The sequence below is a fragment of the Chelonoidis abingdonii genome, chromosome 11, assembly GCF_003597395.2.
Source record: "Chelonoidis abingdonii isolate Lonesome George chromosome 11, CheloAbing_2.0, whole genome shotgun sequence".
NCBI classification, from domain to species: Eukaryota; Metazoa; Chordata; order Testudines; family Testudinidae; genus Chelonoidis; species Chelonoidis abingdonii.
In genome coordinates this window covers 28,995,585-29,022,822 of record NC_133779.1, presented here as the reverse complement: position 1 = coordinate 29,022,822, position 27,238 = coordinate 28,995,585, and the positions used below count along the sequence as shown (strand labels likewise).

The following is a 27,238-nucleotide window of genomic DNA, read 5'->3' as shown; positions in this document are numbered from 1 at the left end:
TGGGGGAGAGAGAACAATGAAGGGCATTGTTGGCTCTTATAGCTGTGTGTAAGTCCGGCTATCGTTTTGGGAGATGAAGATGTGGAATGAGCAGGGTACTGAGAGGGGCCAGGAAGTTGCAAGGAATGTGTGGGAGGGGTTTAGGGAGGGCATGGAAAGCAGTTCTGTGTTGGCTGCAGGGGGGCTGAGCATGCATTGATTCAGTCTGCAACATGATTAGGGACTTCAACATTTTAGTTTGCTCCTCCATCACTTTTATCATCCGCTCCTGGCTCCTCTTTCTGTTCTGCTTATTTTATAATTTTCTTTTAAAGTCTCTCTCCATGCCCTGCATTCTTGTTTTTCAGCTTCTGAGGATTAGAGCACCTCTTGAAAAATCCCCCCTTGGTCGCTTCCTTATCTGGCAGAGGCACTCCACTGGTGTGTAGGGAAGGGCCCCGAAGGCCGCATGTGCAGAAGCACAAGAAACATACAGAATCATGATTGTTAGTGCATGCGCCACATCAAATCATTAGAGTAAAATGCACCCCCTTTTTTCTTTTTCCTTTACATAATCAGTTTCTCACTGTCCCTTGGCAAGCTCACAGCTTCAGTGAACACCCTAAACATGGTGAGTTCAGGGATTGGAGGGAAGCAGGCGCTCAAGAGGGGGCAAAGGATTTCATTGTGTGTTTTGTTTTGTATTGTAAATGTTGCCACAGTTTGCCACAGGCAGGGGTCATTGAAGCCAATATGTCACTCCTGAGGGTAAGCGAGGATGCATCTCCTGCATTTGTGCGGCTTGAGACCAGATCCCTATGCTGCTCGCTTGTGTACTGCTTTGGTCCCTGTACAAATAACTGCTGATTGGCATGGGAAAGTTTCCTACTACCGGGGAAGGAACAAAGCAGCTCTGCCAAGTAATCTTTGGCAGAGGATTGGTGGGTCCATTCAGGAAAGTTCCCTAGAGATCTCTTTGGAGGATTCCTGTGAAATCTGTGTGTGTGTTAACACACTGTTCTGTCGCATTGCTTAGTTGCATAGTGGAATGTGAAGCACATGCAAACACAGCTAGTCTTGTACATTTCTATCCCTTCATCCACTTCTAGAATATACAAAGCAAAGGGCACGCCTACCTCATAACTGAGTGGAATTAGTTAAAAAAAGATCACTTACCAGGGCTCTTCTCCCCTGCATCATGTGCGCCAGAGATCGACTGCTGAGATTGGCTAGACCCCTTCAGAGTTAAGAGGTCCTGACTTGTTGTGCCACCAGATGACCATGTCATGTACTTCACATCATCCTTCAACTTGACCTCCTTGTCCTTGGGATTGAGTCTGCTGTTTTGCTGTCTCCAGCCCCAATTAAGTATCCATGGGGGTCTTGGCGGTAGAGGTGGGGTCATCGGTGGAAGTGGCATTCAGCTCCTTATAGAAGTGGCAGGTCTTTGGCACAGCACCAGAGTGACGGTGTGACTCCCTTGCCTTCTGGTATGCCAGCCTCAGCTCCTTTATCTTAGGGCGGCACTGATGTATGATCCGTTCGTATCCTGTATCCAACATGCCATGAGAAATCTGTCTGGAGGTGTTGAAGTTCCTAGGGGGGAGTGTAGCTGAGACTGCACAGCTTCCTCTCCCCACTGTGCCAGCAGATCCAACAACACAAGTGCGCTCCAAGTGTGAGTATTTGCTACATAGAGCTGCCACGGTCATCTGGGAAGATGTGATGTGAGCTGTCCATGCCGAACAAACAGAAGTGGAATTTCAAAAATTCCTGGGCCTTTAAAGGGAAGACTGCGTGTCTGGGTGCAGGGCAGTGGAGTTTGAACTGTTGACCAGAGCGGCCAGGATGGGCATTCTGGGATGCCTCCTGGAGACCACTTACAGCAACATAACCAAATCCGGTGTCTACACTGACACTTTGTCAATATAACTTTGCTGCAAAAAGCTCTATGCCTCTTGTCGAGGTGTTTTATTTTGTCAGCAAAGCAGGAGAGTTTTGTTGGCAGAAGGAGCATTGTAGTATGTACACCTCCACTGTTTTTTGTTCACCAGAGCTGACTTTTTTTTGTCATCAAAACTTTGTAGTGTAGACAAGGCCTATGGGTATGTCTGCACCTTTGAGTCTGAGAGAAATCTTACCTTGAGAAGACATGCCTATATTAGTTCTGATCAAGCTATCACGCTAAAAATATCAGTGTAGCCATTCGTGGCAGGCAGCTGCTATATTGCTATTTTTAGTGAGCTAGCTTCGTTGGCTAACATAGATACATTAAGTTGCAGTTTATACCTCAGACTGTAGACGTAACCTTACTATGAAGGGAGGAGGAGTGTTTACAGTCACAAGTACTGGGATTTGTCTTAGCAAATGAAACCTTGCATCTGTAAAACTGAAGCACCTGAGTTTTTATAAGGATAAACTGGACTTGCTTGTAATGCGGGGGAGGAAAAGTGCCTGGATAGTATTTGGAGAGTGGCTGAGGAGCTGATGAAGCAGTAGCTATGCCATCTAAAATTGAGCTTTCATGGTGTTAAAAACTACAGCTGATGTTCCAACATGTGCTGATACTCAAAGCATTTCATTCAAAGAAGGAACTTGGTGTCAAAAAGAGTTTTGAGCCCTAGCCAAAGTTTAAAGGAGAATATTACTTTGAAGCTAAATTGCAATCCTTACTGAGGCCACACCTCCTCCTAAAGTTTAGTGAAAAATATTCTAGAGAAAAATACATCTCAAGTGACACTTTTTATTCAAGCACAAACACTAAAGAGAAAATAAGACATTTCTTCTGTTACTCACTTTGTTTAATAAATCTCTTCCAACCATTGTTTCTACAGTTCTCCTGCCTGATTAGGTATGGAGGCTAGATGGTGTGCAGCAGTTGAAAGGAGTCCTGTGGATCTTTGCCTCACTTGCAATTAAAACTGTAAATGGAGGAAATGTATTGAAATTATTTTACTTCTAATATACACCCGTGCAACTGAACAGAACTAGATTGGAGAGCATAGTACTAGAGCGTGTGTAGTGAAAATGGGGGTCTGCTCAATGTGGACATAAAAAATAAAATGCTTGCTTATTTCACTACACAACATCCGACCTGTGCACCGAATGACATGGGAGGTCCTATGGAAAGAATTGTATATGTTGGAGACTTCCACAAGTTCACATCTGTGGGAGAAGAAAGCTAGGATTACTTGTACAAATCTTAATTCTGTGTGCTTAAAGAGACAGATCACTCAATTTTAGAATTAAAATTTATGGAAGATACACGTTTGAATCTTTTTACCACTTTCCGTAGTTCACAACTTTCTGTCTGTCTTCACTGCTGTCAAATGCACAAAATAAACTGGAAAAAAATATTTCTCATCCTCCTCTTTGCATCCTGGATTACTACACATTTTCACACTGGAGTGACTTCTTAAATTGATGTCCTTTTTGCTTGCAATCCTATGGCCTTCTTAAATGGCTTTTTGATCTAACACTTGATCAGTGACAACTGGCCTTATGTTAATATAGCATGGAGGGTGAATTTTAGGCCTAAGTGCTCACCTAGTATACCAGAAAAATGCCATCTTCAGACTTACTTTTTAATATCTATTATAGCAGAGCTGCCTCTCTGTTGTAGTTAAGTTTAAGCGTTACTTTCTGTTTCCAGGTGGACTACTGTAAGTGCTCTAAAATCTTCATGCAGACTCCAATTTTACTTTAATAGTATTGTCAAGGAAATTAGCATTAATTAAACTAAAGACTCTAAACGCAGTGTTGTTGTAGCCATGTTGGTTGCAGGATACTAGAGAGACAAAGTGGGTGAGAGAATATCAGATAACAAAGGTTATTGGAGTACCCTCTGATGGGAGAGACAAGCTTTCCAGCTTAGACAGAGCTCTTCTTCAGGCCCCTGTGTAAGCTTGAAATCTTCTCTCTCACCAACAAGTTGGTCCAATAAAAGATATTACCTCACCCACTTTGTCTCTCTAAAGACTCTAGTAAGCAATCAAGATAACAATCATCCCGAACAGTGAAGTAATAAAAAAAACAAAACAAAAAAAAACGCAAGTTGTAGGGTCACTTGACCAAGGTGTTCCTGATACACAGCACCTCTAACATAGGGGTTTTTTTGAGCAGCATGGGAAAGTGGAGTGGAAAGGAGGAAGTATTGGAGGCAGATTGTACCAATTTTCCTCACTTCAAAAAAGTCTTCACCAACTCCATGCTATTCCTTACACTGCCCTGCATCTTCTAACCCACTCTTCAGCCTGTGGTCTCATGCCAGTGACTGCTTGGGGAAGAGGCAGAACCAGCCAATGCTGGACATCCAGAAAAATGGACAAGGAGATGATGCAGGGGCAGTAAAGGGACTAACTTTCAGCCAATGCATTTTATGGCTAGGTTAATCAGTTTCAAGGAGTCAGAGGCAGTGAAGTGGGAGAGCAATGGTATGTTGGAGGGTAGAGGGGTGGAGTGTGCTGAGAAATCCCTTTTTAAAAAAAACAAGGGAATTAAATGTCCCTGAACTTAAACACAGTTAAGATTGGCCAGTGGTGCCTCCTGCTATTGTAGAATGAAGAAGGAGCTAGTGGTGGTTTCTCCATTTTATGGAGTTTTCAAATACCATAGAAACTGGTAGCATTTCTGGAAGGGGCTTAAACAAGTTATTAGACTCAGAACAGGAGTAGGTAACTGGATGAAATTTTCTGACCTCTTATACAAGAGGTCAGGCTAGAGATCTGATGGTCCCTCCCTCTAGCTTTTAACAACTGAATCGATAATAAGTAGATGGGAAGGACTAAGAAAATGTATCCCCCCTCCCCCCAGTGTGTTCCACAGACTTGAATTCCAGTGATTATCTGCATGCACTCCATCTGTGTTCACTGTAGGGATAGCTGTATTGAATAATGGAGGGATTAGTTAGAGCAGGTTGGCAGAGCTGTCACTGATACACCTCCCCCTCTCTTTATATGCCTCATTTCAGCAGTGAGCTCTGTAGGTGGTCAGAGGTGCCTGGGGGTTTTCTTGGCGTAGATATTGTTTGCAGTCTGACATGACAGTGGTCTCTGGGACTTAGTGAGGGTTAAGTGAAGCTAATGTCTCAGAAGGAATCCTCAAGATCAGAGTGAAGGAGGTGGTACAGGTCTGTGCTTTGTGTGGAACAGGGTCAGTGTTTGATTGTAGGCATATCCTGTTTGCTGTGCCAGACCTAAACCTGAGTTTCCTTTTGGTAAAAAGCAGTTAGACTTATACATAGCTCACATACTGACCAAAATTTTCAGAAGCATCTGTAAGGGCAGAGTACTAATAGGTGGTGGTGCAGAAAGAGAGCAGAATCTAATACGCAAGGTCGGGGTAGTATGTACCTTAACTTACTGTTTCCTGACTTTGAAGTTTGTTTATCCATTCTTCATATATGAAAGGAACTACTGGGCAACATGAACTCTCATTCATTTTGTGCTTGTAATTAAATATAAATCACTTTAACCCCATAGGAGCCTAAAGCCTGCAGTTTACTTGCTTTCCAGTCTCCATTTTTCTTAATGGAATTAGACCCAGATGCAGTCTCAAACTTTGGTCAGATTCAAGCTGCAATGTGGTGTTGAAACAAAATTGTAGATATAAAGGGCTTCTTTCTCCCCACGTTTCCAATAGTATGCATTTTAACAAGTGGTAGTGAGATTGTCTTGTATACCTTGGGTACTTCAAGATTTGAAGCAGAAAAATGGGAAACCTAAGGCAAGTAGAACCCTTCAAAATAAGTATGCCGTACTACTGTTTCTACAGGTTTAGTGTCAGTTAAGTGGTGTGTAGAGGAAAACATTGGGGCTATGCCCTCCTCTAAGCTTTTGTTGAAGCATAAGGAAGGCCTGGAAGGCTTTCAGTTTTTGTCTTAGAAATATTGGCAAAAGCATAATTTAAACGAGCAATGTTATGTTTTGTTAGTTGCTCTAGTGGGCTGGCTTATATATTGATTGAAGTTTCATGATCCAAGATGGAGTGAAGGTGCTGAATCCAAAGGAGCTTGTCTCCCAAATGACTTGGTCAAATACATGTTATACTCCTGAGGGCATAATATTTTAAAATTCTGCAAGTTTTATTTATGAATAAATATATGCAGACCTCCAGCATGGCAGTGAGGAGCACAGGCCACTGGATGCACAAAGGTGGGAGATCAACCTGCTGCCCTTCCACCCCTGGGACGTGGACTCAGCAGTGAAGCTGCACCTGACCCTGACACAGCACAAGGCCTGACCCTATCCAAGAAACACCCTGGGGTCTTGCCTATCTGCACCCAGGTGTGAGGTGGGCAGGCAGGATCCAAATGTGGAGGTGCTCTGTGTGAAAGGCTCCAGGTATGGGGTGAGAGGATTCTGTGTGGGACAGTCTGGGTGCAGGCAGCTTAGTGGGGGGATGTGGGTGCACAGAGGCTTGTGCGGGGGTGGGGTGGTTCCAGGTGCTGGGGCAATGGGACTCTGCAGGGGCTTCCAGGTGACGGTGGTTGGACTCAGTGGAGGGGTCTGGGTGTGGGGATCTCAGTGGGGGTGGGGTAGGGTTGGATGCTAGGAGAGTGGGACTGGGCGGGGGGTCTGGATGCAGCTAGTTGGGGGTCAGTGGCATGGGGGTCTGGATGTGAGGGCTCAGGGTGGTGCAGGGGGTGAGGCATCAGGGTGGCAGGTTTGAGTGCAGGGTGCTCCGGTGGGGTGGGGGGGGGCTGGCTGCAGAGGTGGGGATCCGGAGCAGTGTTCCCTCTAACTTTTCCCACCATGTGCAGAATGAATTTTGTTATGTACACCAATATGGAGGTGATGTGACTCATCACCTTCATATTGATACACATAACAAAATTCATGTGGTGGAGGTGGGGCTGAAGAATGCTTGTGGGAGAGGGCAGAGGGTTGAGGTGCAAGGGCTGTGGCTAGGGGTGTGGGCTCTGGGATGGGGCCGAAGATTGGTTGCAGGGGGTGTGGGTTATGGGGGCGGGCTAGGGATTTGGGGTTTGGGGTGCAGGAGGGTGCTCCAGTGAGGAGAGAGGACTCTCTGCAGCAGCACCTGGGCTGCGGGGAGAGGCTCCTGTTCCCGCTGTGGGGGCACTGGGGCTGCAGTATAGGCACCCCTCCCCTGCGGGGCCCCAGCAGGTCTGAGGTGGAGGAGGACGGCCCAGGCTGCTCCTGGGTCCAGGCCGCTCCACACTGCCCCAACTGCTCCAGGGTCGGGCTGTGCCATGCCAGCTGTGCCTGGGTCTGTGCTGCTCTGGCCATGGCTGGATCCAGGTCATAGGATGAGTTGGGGCAGGGGCGCCCCTCCTGTGGCAGTTTGGGGTCTGGGCTAGGTGGAGGCTGGGGGAGGGGTTCCCTAAGCGCTTGTGTGGCGCTAAATAGGCAGTTGTGAAGTTTAGAGGGAACTTGAGTCCGGAGGCATGGGGGCTCCAGATTCAGGGGCTGAGGTTAGGTGGAGTTTGGGTATGGAGGGCTTGGGGTGGTTCTGGATGTACTGGGTGAGGCTTGGCAGGGGTATCTGGGTGTGGGAAGCTGGGGAGGATGCTGAGCTTCTTGCAGCTGGCGGTTTCTGGGGATGGGTCTGACATAGCCGTAGCAACTCCTTGCAGGGGAAGAGGAAGTTCCATTCTCTCCTACCTCAAGTCCAACTGGGACTAGCAGCTGATCCTCACTCAGGATAGGAGCCACTGGCTGGGGTGTCCCCAACCCCACGGTGATTTACCTCTCAGCTGGCTGCCTGAAATGATGTACCTGCAGTTGCTAAGGATTAGTTCATCACTGCTCTTGCAGGTTTCCTTTACTTCCCTGTCAGAAAGTCATTTTTCTGTGGGGAAGCGAAGAAATCTGTGGGGGACATGAATTCTGGGCACGTGCAGTGGTGCAGAATTCCCTCAGGAGTAATGTTAAAAATAGTTTTAAACAGTGAATAAAAATCACTTCTTTTGTACTTGTGGACTCTTCCAGGGGATAAAAATTAAACTTTCAATTTCTTTAAAATACTGCTGTTGGTGAGAAACTTTCCTTTCATGCTCACTATATACTAGAGCTGAGCGAATAATAGACTTTTCAGTTCGGCAGCTGAATAAAACAAAAATAAACTCATTTGATTCAAACCATAATAGGTTTTTTTTAAACTTTCATCAAACAAAACACACATTCATTTTGAAGCTACCAAAAAAAAAATCTTGTTTCAATTTGGCCATTTTCTGGTGTTTTTTTTCACCCTTTGTTTTTAAAAATTGACCAAATTTGAAAATGAAATGCTGATTTGAAAGAGAGTCAGAATGTTTCCATATGAAATATTTTTGGCTGAAACTATCTGAGTTCTCTCTGAATTTGCAAAATAGTTTAGGAGTACTAAAAGAAGAAAAACATTTTTGGCAAAATTTCTATTTAATAAAAATTTGCTCAGCTGTACTAAAGACAAAGGTTTGCAAATTGAAATAGGTGTATGTGTTGTGGGTGGTTGGGTTTGCTTTTTTTTCTTTTTCATGTTTAATTATGTCCCACTTGAGGCAAGAAAGTTATATGTGGCCAGGTGGTAGACAGTTCAGTCTCTGGAACCTACTGATCTGAGCTGCTGCAGCTGTTTAATAATTAAAATTAATGAGAACCTGCAAGTCATACTCTCATTATCAAACCAAAACTTGTGAACTGAAGTTATTAGTTACTAATTGCTATAGTCTCAAACAACATGGTGTATGTTCATGAACTGTTTCCTTACGTATTTAAAGGTATGATATATTGACTTTATCTAACGCTGTAATTGCTAATACGATGTCTGAATATTTGTATTTTTCTTGCAGTGACGGTGAACGACCAAGCCAGAATGAAAAAAGGAAAGAGAAAAGTGTCAAAAGAGGGGGAAATCGTTTTGAGCCATATGCCAACCCTGCTAAAAGATATCGAGCTTTTATCACAAATATTCCATTTGATGTGAAGTGGCAATCTCTCAAAGACCTGGTCAAAGAGAAAGGTAATGGCTGCTTTGGGTGGCAGAGTGGTGTCTGTCATCTTAACAGTGGCTGACTTTATCCTGAAATTTTTAATGTATTAGCTTGTTGTTCTGGATAGAATTAATGATATGAGTTTTGTAAGGGGTCTAGATTAAAGCCTTTTTGGTGTTGCATGATATCTGTTCTTAGGCAGCTTTCCACACAGGATAGTTCCTGTGTAGGCATGTTGGCATGTGGTTAATAGTGCTTCATCAAAGTGTGAAAGGTGCCATTGTCTCATGGAAAATGTCAGACTTTCTACATCAGGACTTGTTTTTGAGGTACTGTAACATGCTCTGAAGCATGTAATGTTTTGGGGTAATGTAGGTTGTCCATCTACTGCTGATTTAGTATATGTAGTTGTGTCCTAGAATCAAAATTTAATAGTCTGACTTGTGTTTAGATAATATCCGTATTGTACAATATTCAGGAGAACTTAAATGTGTTTAAGGGTGACCTACAGAGGAGGAAAAATTGGTTTGTGCCTCAGCATTTGCTACATTAAAGGAGGCCTTGAAAAAATGTTCATGTTACACTTCCCCTTTTTCACTCCCTCTCAAAACCTTTTTTCATATTGAATGATTGATTTGTGTATTTGGGAATTCTCTCATTGATAGATTCAGCATCCTTACCTCCTCAAAGGTGAAAACAATCTGAGGTACTTCTGCCAATTTTCTATAATGCTTCCACTCAAATAAGTTCTACTTGTTTGCTTTTACTGATATTGGACTTACTTGTTTCCAGTCTTCCTGGAAAAGCAGAGGAGTCAAGATCTGAATTTCTAATGTAGTACAGTAGGGGCTCCCTACTTATGATTTAGAGGTCTCCAGTTTTTTAAAGATGCGTAAAAGCATACAGATCACTTTCTCTTGTAGGTCACATCTTAAATACATAGCAAGAGAATGATCCATAAATTGATGTCTTGCAAATTAGTGACCAATGTTTAATTGTGGCATAAACTAGGTAAGGAATGTTAGGTAATGTGCTCACAGGCTGTGGCCCAAATGAAGGGGAACACAAATTTCCAAAAGGTTCTTACATGTTTTTTCTTTGGAGGCAAATTGGAATTGAATGCATATAATTAAATCTTAAGGACTGTAGGCCATAGGGAACATTCATAATTAAATGTCTTGACTTGAAACAATAAAATAGTGGTACCTGAATTTAACAACTGAAATACTATCAGTAATCTTAGTTATATCTCTCCTTTCAGTTGCCTTTGCCTGCCTGTAGCATTGTTCATTAATTATGAATGATCCTATGTTTTAGAACTCTATAATTTTTCTTGGATGTGCAAGAAACATTGGGTAACAGGACTGTCTCTGTGTAGATGTCTTTAAGTACTATGTTGAATTTCGTTCCAAGTGTCTTGTGGTTTTTCTCCAGTTCACGTGGATGGAAAAGTCCGATGTGAGATTGTTTCCTGCCTTGCTGTTCAGCTATTCATTCCTGCAAATGCTCCTAGGGGAACAGTAAAACCTTTTCATTCTGTCTGCAGGGCTTGTCATGTTAAATATCCAGATGCATTGTTCTTGGTTTTTGGGACTGCTCAAAAATATTTAACAGTTTAGATTTGCTGTGTAGTTGCGATCCATTCTAACTAGTCATTGATTTTTACCCAAATTGGTGGTCTTGTGCTGTGCTTGAACTTGCTGAATTGGTATTTCTTGTTACAAGGCGTAGTAGTTCCAAGAACCAGGAATGTGGCTTTGAAAATTCTGTTAGAATTCTGGTTTGTATGTGTAAGATTTACAGGCCCAAAATGTAACGTTTTGGGAGCATGTGAAACAGCTTTGAACATAAAGGATAAATGTAGGTGATGTTTTACGGCTCCATCACTCAGCAATCATGTAGAAGATTTTAAAGCTATTCACAACAATGGCATAGCAGGTTGCTGAACGTAGAAGCAATTCACTTCGATCAGCTGTTTTGTGCCAGTAAGTATGGTTTAGGAGACACGAGCTTGGAGGTCTGCTCATCTCTCCAAATTGATTTTCAGATGTGTACATCTGAAATCTTTAAAAGGTGGCACATCGCTCTGAAGAGTGATGCCTTGGTTCAGTTATTTCAGTGTATTGTTTGTTGGTGAAACTTAGAATTACAGGTGTGCAGTATCACCATTTTTAATAAAGCTCACAGATGTTCTTGTTTGAAACTCCCCTTGTATTGGTTAACAAACCCTGTTGAGCTAAATTGATGTCAGTAGCATTGTACGCTGGTTAAAAAGGCTCCGCAGATGAGTGAGGCTACATATAGCTTTTAGTGAAATGCCATTTTAGTATGTATGTGAAGTCTAAAAGTGAAAAGGGTTGAATGCCAAATAGCTTTCTCTATCCTGTCCACCGAACAAATGAAAAAGTGGGAGAGAGAGAAGCTAATTTAGTTTCCCTTTTCATCTGATATTTCAGAGCAGTTAGTGGCTCAGAGCTGTTAGCAGTTCAGGTTATCTATCTATCTCATCTGGGGTGTGATGACATGCAACATATTAAACTCACTTTTACGTGAAGTATTTGATCTGATTCTACTAAAATACTAAATTTTCTAATGCAATTTTATAACCCTGGGAGGAAGTAAGTTGGCTAGTACTCTCAATTGCGAGATGGAGCCACAGTATGTCCATAAGAACTTAAGAGAAAATAACTAGCTGTTGAAGAAGCAAACTGGCAAGAGCTGTAATTGGAAGTACCCTCAAGTCATATTTGCGGTAGATAATCGTTATGAATCATTGACTACATCTGCAGTAACCTTCGCTGCATCCTTTTTCCTAAATACAAAAAATAACACTGGATTTGTATTCAGGGTAAGACGAGAAGCAAGATGTAAAACTGTTTCTTGATAAGATATATTTAATAGATCTATGTAGATGAGCAAACATCCATAAATTTCCAAGAGCGAACATGGACTGAAACTTAATTGTTTAAACATTGTCTCGCCACTCACCCCATCAACTCTTCAGATATTCTTGTTGGCTTTTCTGTTCCTGACTCAGTATGTACTGATGTAACTCATGCACCAGGTTTGTGGGGAGGGGTGGTTTTGTTTAACAAAACAAAACAAAAACAAAAAAAACTAAAACAAAGAAGAAACACAACAACTTTGAGTACTCTGGTCTCAATTTTGTGTGCTCTGGGTTTGTCACTTTCCTATTAAACATTTATATTACAGTAGCCCACAAAAGCCCTAATTACTATTGGAGGTTCCACCGTAGAATGCCTACCACAAACACAAAGTCTGCTTGGTAGGCACATGTCTTGTTCTCTCCTTTATTTAAAACAGCTTATTAATTGTAAACTCTAGCCTGTTTTTAACTCTTGCCTATCCCTCTTTTGTTGAAATAAATCAGTATTCAAAAATGTATTTTCATCTGTTAATCTTGGAAACCAGCAACTTGGCTGAAACATACTCTATACCCCTTTGACATACTGTGATCATTGTACGCTAGGGGACTTGTAGTGTGCAGTGGTAGGGTCCACATAGATAGTAAATGTGTGAAAACTGGAGCTCTGTAGATGTATAGCCCAGCCTGCCATGCAGTAAAGATTCATGTAGACACACCTGTAGCCATAGTAAGCCTATCAATATATAAAATTTTGGGATAGCTACCTTCTGGAGTTTAAAGCAGTTCCAAAGACATAAAACGCCCTCATAACTTGAGAAATAGGTTTGCATAAGTGTTTCGTCACAAGCCCTAAAAATTAAGGAAATCACAAGTTAAGGAAACAGTTTAATACAACACAGTACCAATTTTAGTGTACTCACATCATGAATGTGTTGGGTGTGCTGCTTTCAATTTGTCCTTTTTATTAGTGAAGAGTGTTTGGGCAATACTTATTCTCAATTGCTGAATCTTTTTATGGTAACACATTTCACCTTTCCTTTATCTGATGCTCAGAGTTTTTCAAATGAAACTGGGGGAGCATGAAAAGCTTTGAGCACTATCTAGCAACTGCTTAAGCAATACTTGGACTTCTCTGTTGGAACTCTGTAAACAAACTCAGATATGGTCACACTGATTTGCATCTGGACGGTAGCAAAAACTATGGTATTCATTACTTGGAAGTTTATTAAATGGGACTCTGACTTAACTGTTGGTCATAACATCATGATTATAGTTGACAAATTTTCTGGTAAGGATATTTGTCATCAAAAGAATGCTCCATGATCTAGGCTTTCATGTCAAGTTTTCTAAACCCTTTTATAACCTTCATGGCTGAAAAATGAGTATAACCAAAGTTCTCATTTTCAGGTTTGCTAAACCACCATTAGGGCTTGGGTGGATTAGGTATCAACCCTTTATAAAAGCAGTGCCTCTAGAATATGTAATTATAACTTCTCATGTCTGCCTGCTTCAGAGCATGAAATCTGGCAATCAGTTCTAGAAATAATACCTGATTTCAGCTCTTACTATATTGCATATGTCTGGGATAGTCTAAAAATTAATGAATGAGATCTAGCAAAACTTCTTAGGAAGACCCTGGAAAAAAGGCAGATATGTCTTAAAAACACTTCTTAAAAGCTTTCACTACACAAGTGACAATTTTAAACTTCAGAAAGCAAAGAAAAAAAATTCAGTGTCAAGTTTGGAGACAGCATTCAATCAGTAAGTAAATAAAGACTAATGTGATTTTTAGCCCTGCTTTAATTGGAAATCATAATGCACACAACCTATAGAGTCAATCACTGTTTTGTAGTGTGCATGTATATCTTGGAAGTCATTAACTAATATCTATGGCATCTGTTTAAAAAGATCTTCAATAAAATATCTTAAATCAAGCCATAGTGAGATGAGGGCTGTTTTATAATGGGACTTGTTATGCGTCAAATGTAATAGGAAATCTTTAAATTTTCTCAGTTTGGATTTATATAGAATAGTGTACTTTTTTGTTTTTTTTGGAAAAGGAAGCTGAAATGTCTTTTTTTTTTTTTTTTGAGAACTGCACCCGTTTTGCTCAGAGCAGGCTTTGTGCTTAAGGATTATTTCTGAGCCATCATCTTGTGGGAAGGGCCAAATTTTGTGGAAACTTAAATTGGCATGACTGTCTTCTACAGCAAATTTCAAATAAATGAACACACTTGTTTAATAAAGTCTTCTGTTGACTTCAAAATAAAAATGACTGTGCATCCTCTTCCTTCTCCCCAGACTATTACTTTCCAAACAAAACAGAAATTTACAATAGGTAATAATTCTTTATTGGCAGGGAGATGGAACAGACCTATTAGGTCTTCTGTTATTTCATATTTAATAAGGTTCCCTCTTCCTTTCCAAACTCTTATGTTGAAAACTTACAACAAATAAATTGAGTGCCCTAACTTTCATCTTTAATATTTTTAAACTTCATATCACATGTCCTTTCAGATCAATCCAAGATGATTGTCAGTTCATGCCTCTTTGCAACTTGGAAACTAACTTTATTCTGCCAAAAATGACAATAGCAAATACCCACATACTTGCTAAATTTGTTATGATGCAGAATTCGTGGGCCATGTGTTTGCAGTTGTTGTAATAACAAGTCTGTCTTCAAACTTTGATATTTTACATTTTCATAACACTTTAGTTTCTTTCATTGAGATGCCGAGCTTCTCTTCAAAATATAGTATTCAAAACAGGTTATCTTACTCCAAGTAAAATCTTACAAGTATCAAACAGAGGGGTGGGTAGAAATATATCTAGATTGGGCAAGACTTGTTCGATCACTGAGCTTATCCTTTTTGAAAGTGTAGGTTATTATCCCCCGAACTAGTCCATAAGCTTTTTAGTAACCCTCGCATATCCTTATCTGGTACCTGTATGATATTTCTTAACTCAGTACTTGTGCATGCAGTGGTTCTTTCCTATGTGAACAACTTTTATTTTAATCTTTGTTAAAACCTTTAATAAAAACAAAAACTTCTGTCAGGTCCTATAATATATTAGTCTACCACTCAGGCAGAAGAACGCTGATCAGATAGCATTGCCTCTGTACAATAGCTGAAAGGGTGGGGTTCATGTACCATTCTGTGTTGGTGGCCCAGTGCAGTCTGACTTTCTGGCTGCTGGCAGAGGAGAGTATTGAGACTTGTCCTTCCCGTGTAGTGGTATTTTTTTTTTTTTTTGCCTTTCCTTTTTCTCCTCACCCACTCCCAACAAGGGGAGAGGAAATATTGTTCTTAAACCAGTAAATGATGTGCCGATACATAGTAAGAGTACTTCCATGACGGACCTCTCACTGTTTTTCTGTACTTTGCAAGTGGTACTTGCCTGCTACTCGCCAGTCAGTAATTCTTTTATCCCTGATGCCTGTCTGCTCTTCTAATAAACAGACTTCATGTTAACAAAAATATTACTTAGTTTTACATCTAGAATAGGTCCAAGGGGGCCTTTTCTTTACCTTTCAGGTTCTAGGATTTTTTTATGCCATCTCATATCAACCATAGTTTCCCTTGTAAGAACGTCACCTGGATCATGCCACATGACTTACTAAGTACAGAATGCACCTCTCACATTTCTTCTGTAATCTGGATTTATCTTGGATGTTGGGCTAGCGTGTCACTTGTCACATGGTATCCCTATTCTGAAATTTGGCTGCTCCTAGAAGGATGCTCAAATAGATTTAAAAAAAAAAAAAAAATCAGTGCAACGTTTGATACAGGTGACTTTTTTTTTTAAATGTGAATGTATAAAACTTGAACACTGAGAGCTTGGAGCAAAATTGGTACAAACTTTAAGGTTCTCTGTAAGATATGAAATAGCCACTAGAGAAGACCAGTAAATTTTGTGGTTCAACGGTCAGAACTTCCTGTAAAGGTCATTAGGCTGATTACAGGGACAAATGTTAAATCAGCTTCTGACTGTTTTGAGCCAGTGACCAAGGGAAAAATGCTTGTTTGGAGGAGTTTGTGTAGATCTTTGTGTGTTAGTTGCAGCTGATTTGATAAGTAGTTTAGAGTGCAGAGCAATATCTTCCCAATGGACCAATAGTGCTACTGGGAGCATTAGGTCACTGGTGATTTCTAACCTTGTGACTTCAACTTTTGGCCTTTGTGAAGTGGATTGTCTGTTGCAGGTCATCTGGGAATTTGTTTTTTTTTTAACTACATAAATTCAAATCAAATTTGCATTCTTGTAAAAACACAGTGTGTTTGGACTCTGGCTGCTGTTGTTTAAACGAATGGCTTTCAGAATTTCCTGGTCATGCTGAATATTTATGCCCAAAGTAGTAGTTGGAAGCTGTTTTTTGGCTGTATTGGCAGGAGCACTCAAAGACTGTGCTTAGTATGTACACAAAGCAAGTGGAGGCTGTCCCCCCGGTACAGAGGTGTAGGCCATGGAGATTTTAGCTCTAGATTTATGGTGCTCTTGATCTAAGTGACCTGGCTATTTGGATCCAAGTGCTGGCAACTATAATCTTCAGAGATGGTCCAAATACTGAAGATGAGAATGGTAATGTAGCTTAGAACCTTGGCTATAACAGACACTGGTTTATAAGCTTCTGCTAGGTTCACAGAAATTAATATAATTCTGGGGTGTATTGACATGAGGTAATTATTCTGCTCTCACCAGTGCCCAGTAGGCCAGTTCTTCATCTGAGTCTCTTTCCAGGGACCACACTTTAAAGAAGAGGTGGACAAACTGTAGAATCCAGAGAACAACAAAAAAAATGATAAAAGGTTTAGAAAACCTGACCTCTGAGGAAAGGTTAAAAAACAAACAAACAAACTGGAGAGGAGTATCAGAGGGGTAGCTGTGTTAGTCGTGTCCACAAAAACAAGAAGGCGTCCAGTGTCATGTTAAAGACTAACAGATTTATTTGTGCATAAGTTTTTGTGGGTAAAAAAATCTGGATCTGAAGAAGTGGGTTTTTTACTCATGAATTCTTACGCCCAAATAAATCTGTTAGTCTTTAAACTGGAGAAGTTTAGTCCTGAGAAAAGAGACTGAGGGGGGAGACCTGATAAGTATTCAGATATCTTCAAGGCTGTTATAAAAAGGATGGTGATCAGTTGCTCTCCATGTCCACGTTACGACACACAATCTGCAGCAAGGAAATTTAGCTTAAATGTTAGGAAATCCTTTCTAATGATAAGGACAGCTGAGAAATGGAATAGGCTTCCAAGGGAGGTTGTGGAATCCCCCTCATTGGAGGCTTTTAAGAACAGGGTTAGACAAACACCTGTGAGGGATGATCTAGGTTTACTTGCTTCTGCTTCAGCATGGGGAGGCTGGATTTAATGACCTCTTGAGGTCCCTTCCAGCCCTACACATTTTTTAGTCCCATTTCAATTTGGACTACTGATCTTGTTAGTTTTTGATCAATCCAAATGAAGGACAGGGTGAAGTAACACCTCTCAACGCTTAGAAATCCTGCTAAAGTCTCATGTTAAGGTTAATCTGTAAGTAATCTTGCTAGGAATTTAAAGTCTGTTTGGATACATTCATTTTTATATAAATAAGCCAGAAAAGTAAGCCTAAATGGGTTTCTTTGGCTATACTTCTGTATGCCATTTGCTTCAAACTCAGCAGCCATTTTGGTAGTGGTATTTTGGAGGTATACAGTCTGGTTAAAGTGATCATGAATTGGCAATCCTAATCTTTTGTGGAGAAATGCAGATTTAGTTTTCCTACAAATTGTACTCTTTGCTACAGATTCTAAACATTCAATTAATTATTGTCTTGAATGAAAATTGCAACAACTTCTTCTAATGAAGAGTATCTTGAAGTTAGTCAAATTTAAACACCTAACCGATCTAAAAATGAAGTCTGTTTTCCCCTTTAATTGGGAGGTTAATAATCTAGCCTAAGTAAACACCTCATTGAGTCACTGACACTTAACTGGGTACAGTTTTGGTTTTGGAGACCCCTCTAACTGTCCCCTTATAGAAATCAGAGTAAAACATGAACTTGTAGCTGGTTAAGGTCTGGACTGTCTAGACAGAAGGCTACATACTAGGTCAGTCTCCAATAGAAAGCTGATTCTTTTTGTGGAAAAAGGAAAACTATCATTGCAGACCATTTCCCATGGATTTGGATTGCCACAAGTGATTTGAGTATTAAAGGCTGAGGAAACTGATATTGTGGAAATAGCTTGTTTTTGAGGGGAGGAAAATCAAGAACCTGTTTACCTTTTTTTAAGAATTTACTGCACACCTGTAATGTCCAGCTTGGTGGTTTAGAGAATATGGAGTGTTTCTGGGCTTTCTTATAAGGCAGAGGCTCCATACAAGGTTGTTGACTGTTCTAAATTCCCATTGTTTTCTTGGCTTTTCTCCCTTGGTATATGTGTCGTCTGGAATCTGATTTGTAGTTGGTGAGGTAACATACGTGGAGCTCTTAATGGACGCTGAAGGAAAGTCAAGGGTAAGTGATTGAGAGAATTTCTTCTGTGGATTTTACTACATGACAAATGTAATTGTATGGTGGCGTGGAACCAAATGAAATCAGAAGGTAGCGTGTATGGATAGTGGCTCTATATCTAGGCACTGCCCAAACCCCCTCGTGGGATAGGGAGGAGGTGGGAAGGGACGTGCAGATAGTATCAGCATTGTGCTCAGTCGGTGTTGGCTGTGAGTGAATTATGCATGGACCCTAGCAGTATCTACAGTGGTATGTTAACGTAAAACGTGTCTTTGAAAATAATCATTTGTAGTTGTTGAATTTATAAGTTCAGTGTGCAAAAGCAAGTTCTGTAAACATGACACTTCCCATGTCAGTTAATATAAGGCAAATGTCTAAACTTAAGACATGCGTAGCTTTAGTAGATGTCAAGCTAATTTCTGTTAAGTGAAGGAATGTTTTAGCAAAATCTTAATAGGAACTCACTTAAGTGTACTGAAAGGATATGGATTGAGGATGAAGGAACATGGTGAGGATTTTGACAGGCTACAGAGAACAGGAAATGTTAAGTGTGTGGTGTTTTCTTGGAGAACCTGGACTTAGTTTTGCTTATTACAACTTCAAAAACGACAGTATAATCCTGTTAATGTGTAGGAGTTAATATTTTTTGGAATCCAGGTAACGAAGGTTATATTGGGTAAGCTTGTATTTTGTTCTTACTGTTTTTTAGAGTTAAATTATAAACCAAATAGCTTTTAATTAATTTTAAAACTTTTTAAAGTTAACTTTTTGGCATTTTGTGCTTTACTTACTTTCTTCTCTCTCTTTCCCTCCTCCCCTCCTTCTTACTCGTCCATGAAATCACCATGTCAAGGGATGCGCGTAAGTTTATCAGTTATTACGGGGGTGGGCAATTTCAAACTACAAGCAACATTCTTAATAATCTATCTTATCTCCTCAGTGTTGTTGAATTTAAGATGGAAGAAAGCATGAAGAAGGCTGCCGAGGTTCTGAACAAGCATAGTCTCAGTGGAAGACCTCTGAAAGTGAAAGAAGTAAGATTTAAATCTGCTTTGTCTTGGTTTTTAAAGTGCTTGTTCATAATCTAATAAACTTTATGCTTGGCTAACTGGTATATGAAATCACCGGAAGGGTAAGTACATAAAATAATAAACTAAAACCTCTATATGAAATCAGTTCATCAGCTAAGATCTGAGCTGTCAAAACTTTTAATTGCAGGTGTATGCTTTACTTAACCTGAGGCGTTGTTCTGAAATCCAGGTAAAAATGAACGTGTGCACATTGGCCCAATTTAAAGTCTAGGTGTTGAATGTGACAATTCAGAACTGATTGACGAAAAGATAGCAAGCAAAAGTGGCCATTGTTGCTAGTACACTTCTGTGTTTTGACTTGCAAAACATAATGTACTAAACCCCTCTGAATCTTTCCATAAATCTGTTCCAGAGAATGTTACGGAAGCGTTTGTAAAATGTGTGAATCTGAGCACCAAGTAAGCACGTACAGCGGACGAATTTCTTCTCGTGTCTCGCTTACAACACTGCTGCTAATACATCCTAGAATGATGTGTGGCTGTTCTTACACTGTTGACTCATATTTAGCTTATGGTCCGCTATGACTCCCAGATGCCTTTTCGCAGTACTCTTTCCTAGGCAGTCATTTCCCATTTTGTATGTGTGCAATTGATTGTTCTGCCTTAAGTGGAGTACTTTGCATTTGTCCTTATTGAATTTCATCCTATTTACTTCAGACCATTTCTCCAGTTTGTCCAGATCATTTTCAATTTTAATCCTATCCTCCGAAGCAGAGTTGATGTTCTGTGGATTAATGGGTGACTGGGGTTAGCTTAGTGGTTTGAGCATTGGCTTGCTAAACCTAGGGTTGTGAGTTCAATCCTTGAGGGGGCCACTTATGGATCTGGGGCAAAAATCAGTACTTGGTCCTGCTAGTGAAGGCAGGAGGCTGGACTCAATGACCTTTCAGGGTCCCTTCCAGTTCTGTAGATACGTATATCTCCATATATTTGAATTTGTTCCCCGCAGGAGTTGGTGAAATTGCTGCCATCTGACTGCTGTCTGGTCTCTCACTTCAGTTACCATGATAAGTTGTTAACATAGAAAAATCCATCTTCCCCGCTGTTATTTATTAAGCCTTTACTGGAAGTCTTGTAGGCTGAATGAATGAACTAACCTTTAATTACTAGAGGTCTTTGCCATTTAATTCTGTATTTGTTGAACACTCCCCCTTTCAATTTCACTTTTTTTATACACTAGTGCAATGCTGCAGTGTTCAAATTACATTCACTACAAGGAAGTAGCTATTGAATTTAAAACAACAAACAACAACCTCCATAATCAAAACATTTTTAATTAGTATAGCTTTTTAAGACTTGCATTCTAGGCAACTAAATGTGTCCAGAAATCACTGGTGGTCAGTAAAAGATATTATCGCACCCCTCTTTCTGTCATCTCATTACATTTTGTTATTGTTTAGGCAGATTGAGTCCAAACTACTATTGGCTATTAAGTGAACTTGGACAAATCACTTAATCATTCTTGCCAATTTCAAATCTGTAAAATGGTGCTAATATACTTGTCTTCACCATTTTGAGATCCTCAGATGAAAAATGTTCTTGCCCTCCTTGAAGTCTGACTGTACATATTTTCAGTAGGTAGCCAAGTCATTATGAGACTAAGAAGCTTTTCTGTAGTTAACACTGAACTATTGGTAAGTCTTTTTTCACCACTTTCCTAAAAATGCTAAAATCAAAGTAGTCCACCTGAAACTGTACACCCATATTTGTCTGAGTTAGATTTTATGCGAACAGGCAAGTATTTTATAGCTCTGAAGGTTCCAAGCTCAGCTGAGTCATTTTATTAAATTCCAATTGCTGCTGGCTCTTCATATCTCGGGAACAGATTAGCTAAATCTCTGTAATATTTTACAACCAAAGAGCCCTTCAGAACCAGTGAAAGACCGATATTACCACAATACCAAAGACATATTAGAATCATAAAATATCAGGTTGGAAGGATCTCAGAGGTCATCTAGTCCAATACCCTGCTCAAACAGACAATTCTCAACTATAATTCCAGCCAGGGCTTTGTCAAGCCTGACCTTAAAGACCTTTAGGAAGAGATTCCTCCACCTCCCTAGGTAACCCGTTCCAGTGCTTAACCCCTCCTAGTGAAAGTTTTTCTAATATCCAAACCAAGCTTTCCCACTGCAACTTGACATTACTCCTTTTCTTCATCTGGTACCACTGAGAACAGTCTAGATCCATCCTCTTTGGAACCCTTTCAAGTAGTTGAAAGCAGCTATTCAAATCCCTCTTCATTCTCTCTTCTGCAGACTAAATAAGCCCATTCCCTCAGCCTCTCCTCATAAATCATGTTCTACATTTTTGTTGCCCTCTGCTGACTTCCAGTTTCCACATCTTCTGTAGTGTAGGCCAAACTGGAAACAGTACTCAGATGAGGCCTCACGTCGAATAGAGGGAATGATATCCCTCAATTGATGCAAGACCGTCGTATACAGCCCAAAATGCATTAGCGTCTTCGCACAGGGGAACTAACTAATATCCAGCTTCTCGTCCACTGTAACCCTAGGTCAAGGGTCGGAAACCTTTCAAGAAATGGATGAGCGAGTCTTCATTTATTCATTACTAATTTAAGGTTCGCTGCCAGTAATAAATTTTAATGTTTTTAGAAGGTCTCTTCTGTAAGTCTATAATATATACTAAACTATTGTTGTATGTAAAGTAAATAAATTTTTAGAATGTGTAAGAAGCTTCATTTAAAATTAAACTAAAAGCAAAGCCCCCGGACCAGTGCCAGCCCAGCAGTGTGAGTGCCACTGAAATCAGCTCACATGCCACTTCCACACATGCCATAGGTTGCTACCCTGCCCTAGGTCCTTTCCTGCCGAATTGCTGCCTAGCACTCGGTCCTAGTCTGTAGCAGTGCATGGATTCTTCATCCTAATGCAGGATTCTACACTTGTCCTTGATGAACCTTATCAGTTCTCTTTTGCCAGTCCTCTAATTGTCTAGGTCCTCTGTATGCTATCACTACCCTCCCAGCGTATCTATCATCCTCCCAGTTTGGTGTCTCTGCAAACTTGCTGAGTGCAGACACCATCCTCCAGATCATTAATGAAGAATTGAACAAACTGCCCAGGACGACCTTGGCACTCTGCTTGATACTGGCTGCCAACTAGACATCAAACCATTAATCACTACCCATTGAGCCAATGATCTAGCCAGCTTTTATCACCATTCATCCATCCCATACTTCTTTAACTCGCTGGCAAGAATACTGTGGAGCACTATCAAAAGCTTTGCTAAAGTCAAGGAATAACAACTCAGCTGCTTCCCTATCCACAGAGCAGTTATCTCTCATAGAAGGCAGGATTGGTTAGTCAGGCTATGACTTCCCGTGTGTGAACCATGCAACTGTTCCTGATCACTTTCCTCTCCTCTAAGTGCTTCAAAATTGATTCCTTGAGGACCTGCTCCATGATTTTTCCAGGGACTGAGGTGATGCTGACTGGCCTCAGGTGGTCCTCCTTCCCTTTTTTAAAGATGGGCACTACATTAGCCTTTTTCCAGTCATCTAGGACCTCCCCTGATCACCATGAGTTTTCAGAGATAATGGCCAATGGCTCTGCAATCACATCCGCTAACTCCTTTAGCACCCTCAGATGCAGTGCATCCGGCCCTATGGACTTCTGCTCATCCAGCTTTTCTAAATAGTCCCAAACCACTTCTTTCTCCACAGGGGGCTGGTCACCTCCTCCCCATACTGTGCTGCCCAGTGCAGTAGTCTGGGAGCTGACCTTGTTCGTGAAGGCAGAGGCAAAGAAAGCATTGAGTACATTAGCTTTTTCCACATCCTCTGTCACTAGGTTGCCTCCCTCATTCAATTGACTTAGTCACCCCAGTTTGCATGCTTTTCAGAGTGTGGATGGTTGGAGTGACTGGCAGTGAATTCAAATTAGAGTAGGTGTGGCTAGCCTTGAACAAGAGCAAGAAGGGACGGCCATTTGAGGAACACAGAGTCCTGAATGGAGAAAGCCATATGTGGAGCTAGGAGGTTGTCTGGGAGACCCTGGGATTTGTCCCTGCATGGCTTGCAAGGTTTGTCGAGAGAGCTGTTACCGAGGAATCTCTTGAAGACTTTTTTAAAAACTGTATCTTAACCCAGAGTTAAAGTTACAAGAATTTATCCACTCTGCCAGAAACCAGAAATAGTTGTGGTTGTCAAACTAACGCTTATCTGGATATTACAGGCTAAGGAACCAGTTTACAAAAATACCTTGTATTGAAAAGTATGGAAACAAATTTCTAAAGTTATTCAAAGAATCCTATTTATTGGCTTTTAATCTCCTGGGTGGTGGGTGAATCAGTGGATAAAGTTGTCTGTTTCTAGTTGTCAGTGTTAGCGGTAGTATTATATTAATTTGAGTGACTTAACTGAGCATTTATATGCCTTTGAATGTCTTGGTTTTTTTTAAACTGTATTTCCTTTCAAATTAACCTTTCAAGTCCCCCAATCCAGTGAATTCTTTTCTGCGTGTACTGCATTTTATTCCTCTGGTGTATAGCTTGCTATGCCCCCGTAATTTTGGGTTACATGTGCACTAGTTCTCTTGTTCCATATTGTATCGCAAGCTTGTATCTACAACTTGCTGTCCGTGGTCTCCTATATAGATCTTCTTCATCGTGGCATTCCCCATGTTAATTCTCTTCTGGATTTTCTTCAGATAGAAGCTTTCTTTGGCTTGTCTACACAAGGTGCTCAGTCAGCAGTACAACAATATTGGTGTAACTGCTCCAGTGGATAAAACTCATTTGGACAGGACCTCTATTCTGTACTGAATCTTAATTTCATGCCTCTCTGAGTCCCTGTTATTCATCTACACTGGTGTTCATGCTCTCAATTTAATGTCCTTTGCACGTGTAGCTTGCTGTTAACCCATGTTCTAGGTCATTTAAGCATTTATAATTTTGTATCCCAAGTACCTGAGTAGGTAGGTTTTCCCTCCTTGCTATCTGGAATGTGCTGTCATTTATTGCCCTTCATGCTCCTTCAGACAGCTTTCAGTGAAACCCACATTCAGTTCAGTTTGAGCTTTTCAAGTGTGATTCTTGAGTCACTATCAGATTGTTCCTCTTAACTTTTTTTTCAAAAACAAGCAGTGAAGTGGTGCCTGATACAGGCTCCTGAATGACTTTTTACCGATGACTCATTATTGAAACATGGGAGTCTTGCCATTAAATCCCCCTGTGTTACTGGGAGTAAAGTGTGGCTCTGTGGTGTCCATATTGAGTTTTGTGAGTTTTGCCATCTTGTTGAACATGTTCCTCTTACTGTTTTGCAGGATCCTGATGGCGAGCATGCCAGAAGAGCAATGCAGAAGGCCATGGCAGCAGCTGGTGGCATGGGTATTGGCCCAGGACCAGGAGGCCCTGGAATGATCAACATACCACCCAGCATTCTCAATAATCCCAACATACCCAATGAGATTATCCATGCTTTACAGGCTGGGAGACTTGGAAGTACAGTATTTGTTGCAAATGTAAGTACGGTGTGATGTCTGGGAAGAAGATTTGGGATTTAACTGGATTAGGTACTGCTCTCCAAATGAAGAACTATCTGCCAGGAATCGGGCTCTATTCTGGCAAATTTACTTACTTTGAGTATTCAGACTAGATGATCCTGATGGTCCCTTCTGACTGTAGTCTATTAATAGTGTCCTACTCTGTAACTAGTCCTATCGTCTTCAGTTGGACTACCTGCTGAGGAAAGTACTACTTGATGAGTAAGGTATTATCTTTTATTGGGCCAGCTTTTGTTGGCAAGAGGTGCAAACTTTTGAGCTTACAGGGAGCTGTTGAGGTCTGGGAAACTCAAGGTCACAGCTAAATACAAGGAGGAACAGATTATTTAGAATAAGTAGTTAACACATTTCAAAGTACTGTTCAAGGTGAAATGGTCTGTTAACACCCCTCTAGTCATTGGGGGTAGGGGAGGGAATACAGTTATTGGAAATAGATTGTTGTAATAAGCCATAAAACCAGTGTCTCTTCAGCCCCTGATTTTTTAGGGTCTAGCAAATTTATGAATTTAAGCACCTAGGCTCGTCGTTTGAAAGTGTTGTGCAGGTTTCCTTTGAGGATGTGGACTAATAGGTCAGATAGTGATCGCTTTGTGAAAAGCGTTCCCCCATGGGCAATATGGTGTTTCTTTTTTATCATTTTCCTGTGTGAGTTCATTCTAGAGCATAGTGATTGGTTTGGTTTCACCCACATATTTGTTCAGGCATTTATTGCATTTATTGGGTCCACTTCAACTTGAATGATCCCTTGAAATGTTTTAACTTATTCTAAATAATCTGTTCCTCCTTGTGTTTAGCTGTGGCACTGAGTACATTTCCAGACCTGAAGAAGAGCTCTGTCTAAGCTGGAAAGCTTGTCTCTCTCACCAACAAAAGTTGGTCCAATAAGAGATCTCACCTCACACACGTTGTATCCTGGGACCAACACGGCTACAACAATGTTACCTACATATTTGACATGAGTTGGGGTGACACTATCATGCCTGAGATGAAATGCAGTATTCATGTGACATACAGCCAAACAGTGCACATTCCACATTCCACATAATGACACCTCAATACTGCATCTGCACTGAATCTCCAGACTACTACATTACTATATAAAGAAACATATCACTTTATTGGGGGAGGTATAGCTTGGTGGTTTGAGCATTGCCTGCTAAACACAGGGTTGTGAGTTCAATCCTTGAGGGGGCCATTTAGGGATCTGGGGCAAAATCAATATTTGGTCCTGCTATTGAAGGCAGGGGGCTGGACTCGATGACCTTTCAGGGTCCCTTCCAGTTCTATGAGATAGGTATATCTCCATCTTATTTATTATTTATTTATCATAGAATACTTCTTGCTGTGCACTTACACTGTAGCAAAACTCAGTAACTCAGGCCAGGTCTACACTGCGACTTTAAATCGGTTTAATGGCGTATACGGATGTTACGCTGTTCCGTTCAATGAGTCGTATTAATATCGGATTTTTACCTGCTCTCTTAATCTGGTTTCGGAACTCCTCCAAACGGTAGTAGGCTATAATATCGATAAGTGATAAATCCTTGGATTATGTGGGTTCGTGTGGGGAAATGGTTATTGCCTCGGGCGACATCAGAGTGCTGCAAGTGCGCTCTGGACAATTTGAGACTCGGATGCGCGTGTGAGTAAAACAGGACAAGCCACGGACTTTTGAATGCATTTCCCTGATGCGCAGAGTGGAGCTCTGATCGCAGGCTGGCGATGCAGTCTCAAATCCAAAAGAGTCTTAGCTGGACTGGACGGAGATGACTAGTTATGATCGCTGTATGGGAGAAAATCTGTTGTATCGCTCGTTACAGGAAGAAAGCCAAAGGTTGAATAAAAAACTGAGGATAACAGCGTGCGTAAAGCCGTAATGGAAGCAGACTAAATGGACGCTCATGAGGGAGAGGGGGTACTGAGACTCCAGTATACAGTCACAGCAGTTCTATAAATTATTTTGCATTATTGGAGAGCTCTCAAGTGTAGGTTCAAACACCCCAGTGTCTGGCGGGGTTGGGAACAGCCCAGATTAATTCGCCCTCGACAACGTGAAAAAAGGTAAGAAATCATTCGTGTACTATTTCTATTGTCAACTCCTATGTGTACTGAATGCTTGTCTGGTAGACGGGACGCTCAGCAATGAAGAGCAGTATGCTCCTCCTCTCTGTGTGGTAGACAGTATTGCCAGACTGCCATCAGGAGACGCTAACTGCTTAACGAAAGGGGCAACATTGTCGTAGAGTTAGAGAAGACGGCTTAAAGCTTAATATTGAAATTGGGGATATTTTGCAATACATTGGGATTGAATCGTTGGCAATGGATAATTT

The 27,238-nt window shown here is 41.0% G+C and overlaps 2 protein-coding genes across 3 annotated transcripts in view; both read left to right on the top strand.

Moving 5' to 3' along the window:
* Positions 1-19,150, top strand: part of LOC116828927 (heterogeneous nuclear ribonucleoprotein M-like) — a 28,630-nt gene extending 9,480 nt beyond the window's left edge. The window contains exons 2-3 of the mRNA XM_075070812.1: positions 8,771-8,940; positions 18,241-19,150. Coding sequence (XP_074926913.1) covers positions 8,771-8,940; positions 18,241-18,305 — 235 coding nt within the window. The 3' untranslated portion in view covers positions 18,306-19,150. The remainder of the gene's footprint in view (positions 1-8,770; positions 8,941-18,240) is intronic.
* An 80-nt stretch (positions 19,151-19,230) lies between these two features.
* HNRNPM (heterogeneous nuclear ribonucleoprotein M) overlaps positions 19,231-27,238 on the top strand; it is a 30,327-nt gene continuing 22,319 nt past the window's right edge. For both annotated transcript variants that reach the window (XM_075070813.1, XM_075070814.1), the window contains exons 1-2: positions 19,231-19,324; positions 24,669-24,866. In XM_075070813.1, coding sequence (XP_074926914.1) covers positions 19,247-19,324; positions 24,669-24,866 — 276 coding nt within the window. In that variant the 5' untranslated portion in view covers positions 19,231-19,246. The remainder of the gene's footprint in view (positions 19,325-24,668; positions 24,867-27,238) is intronic.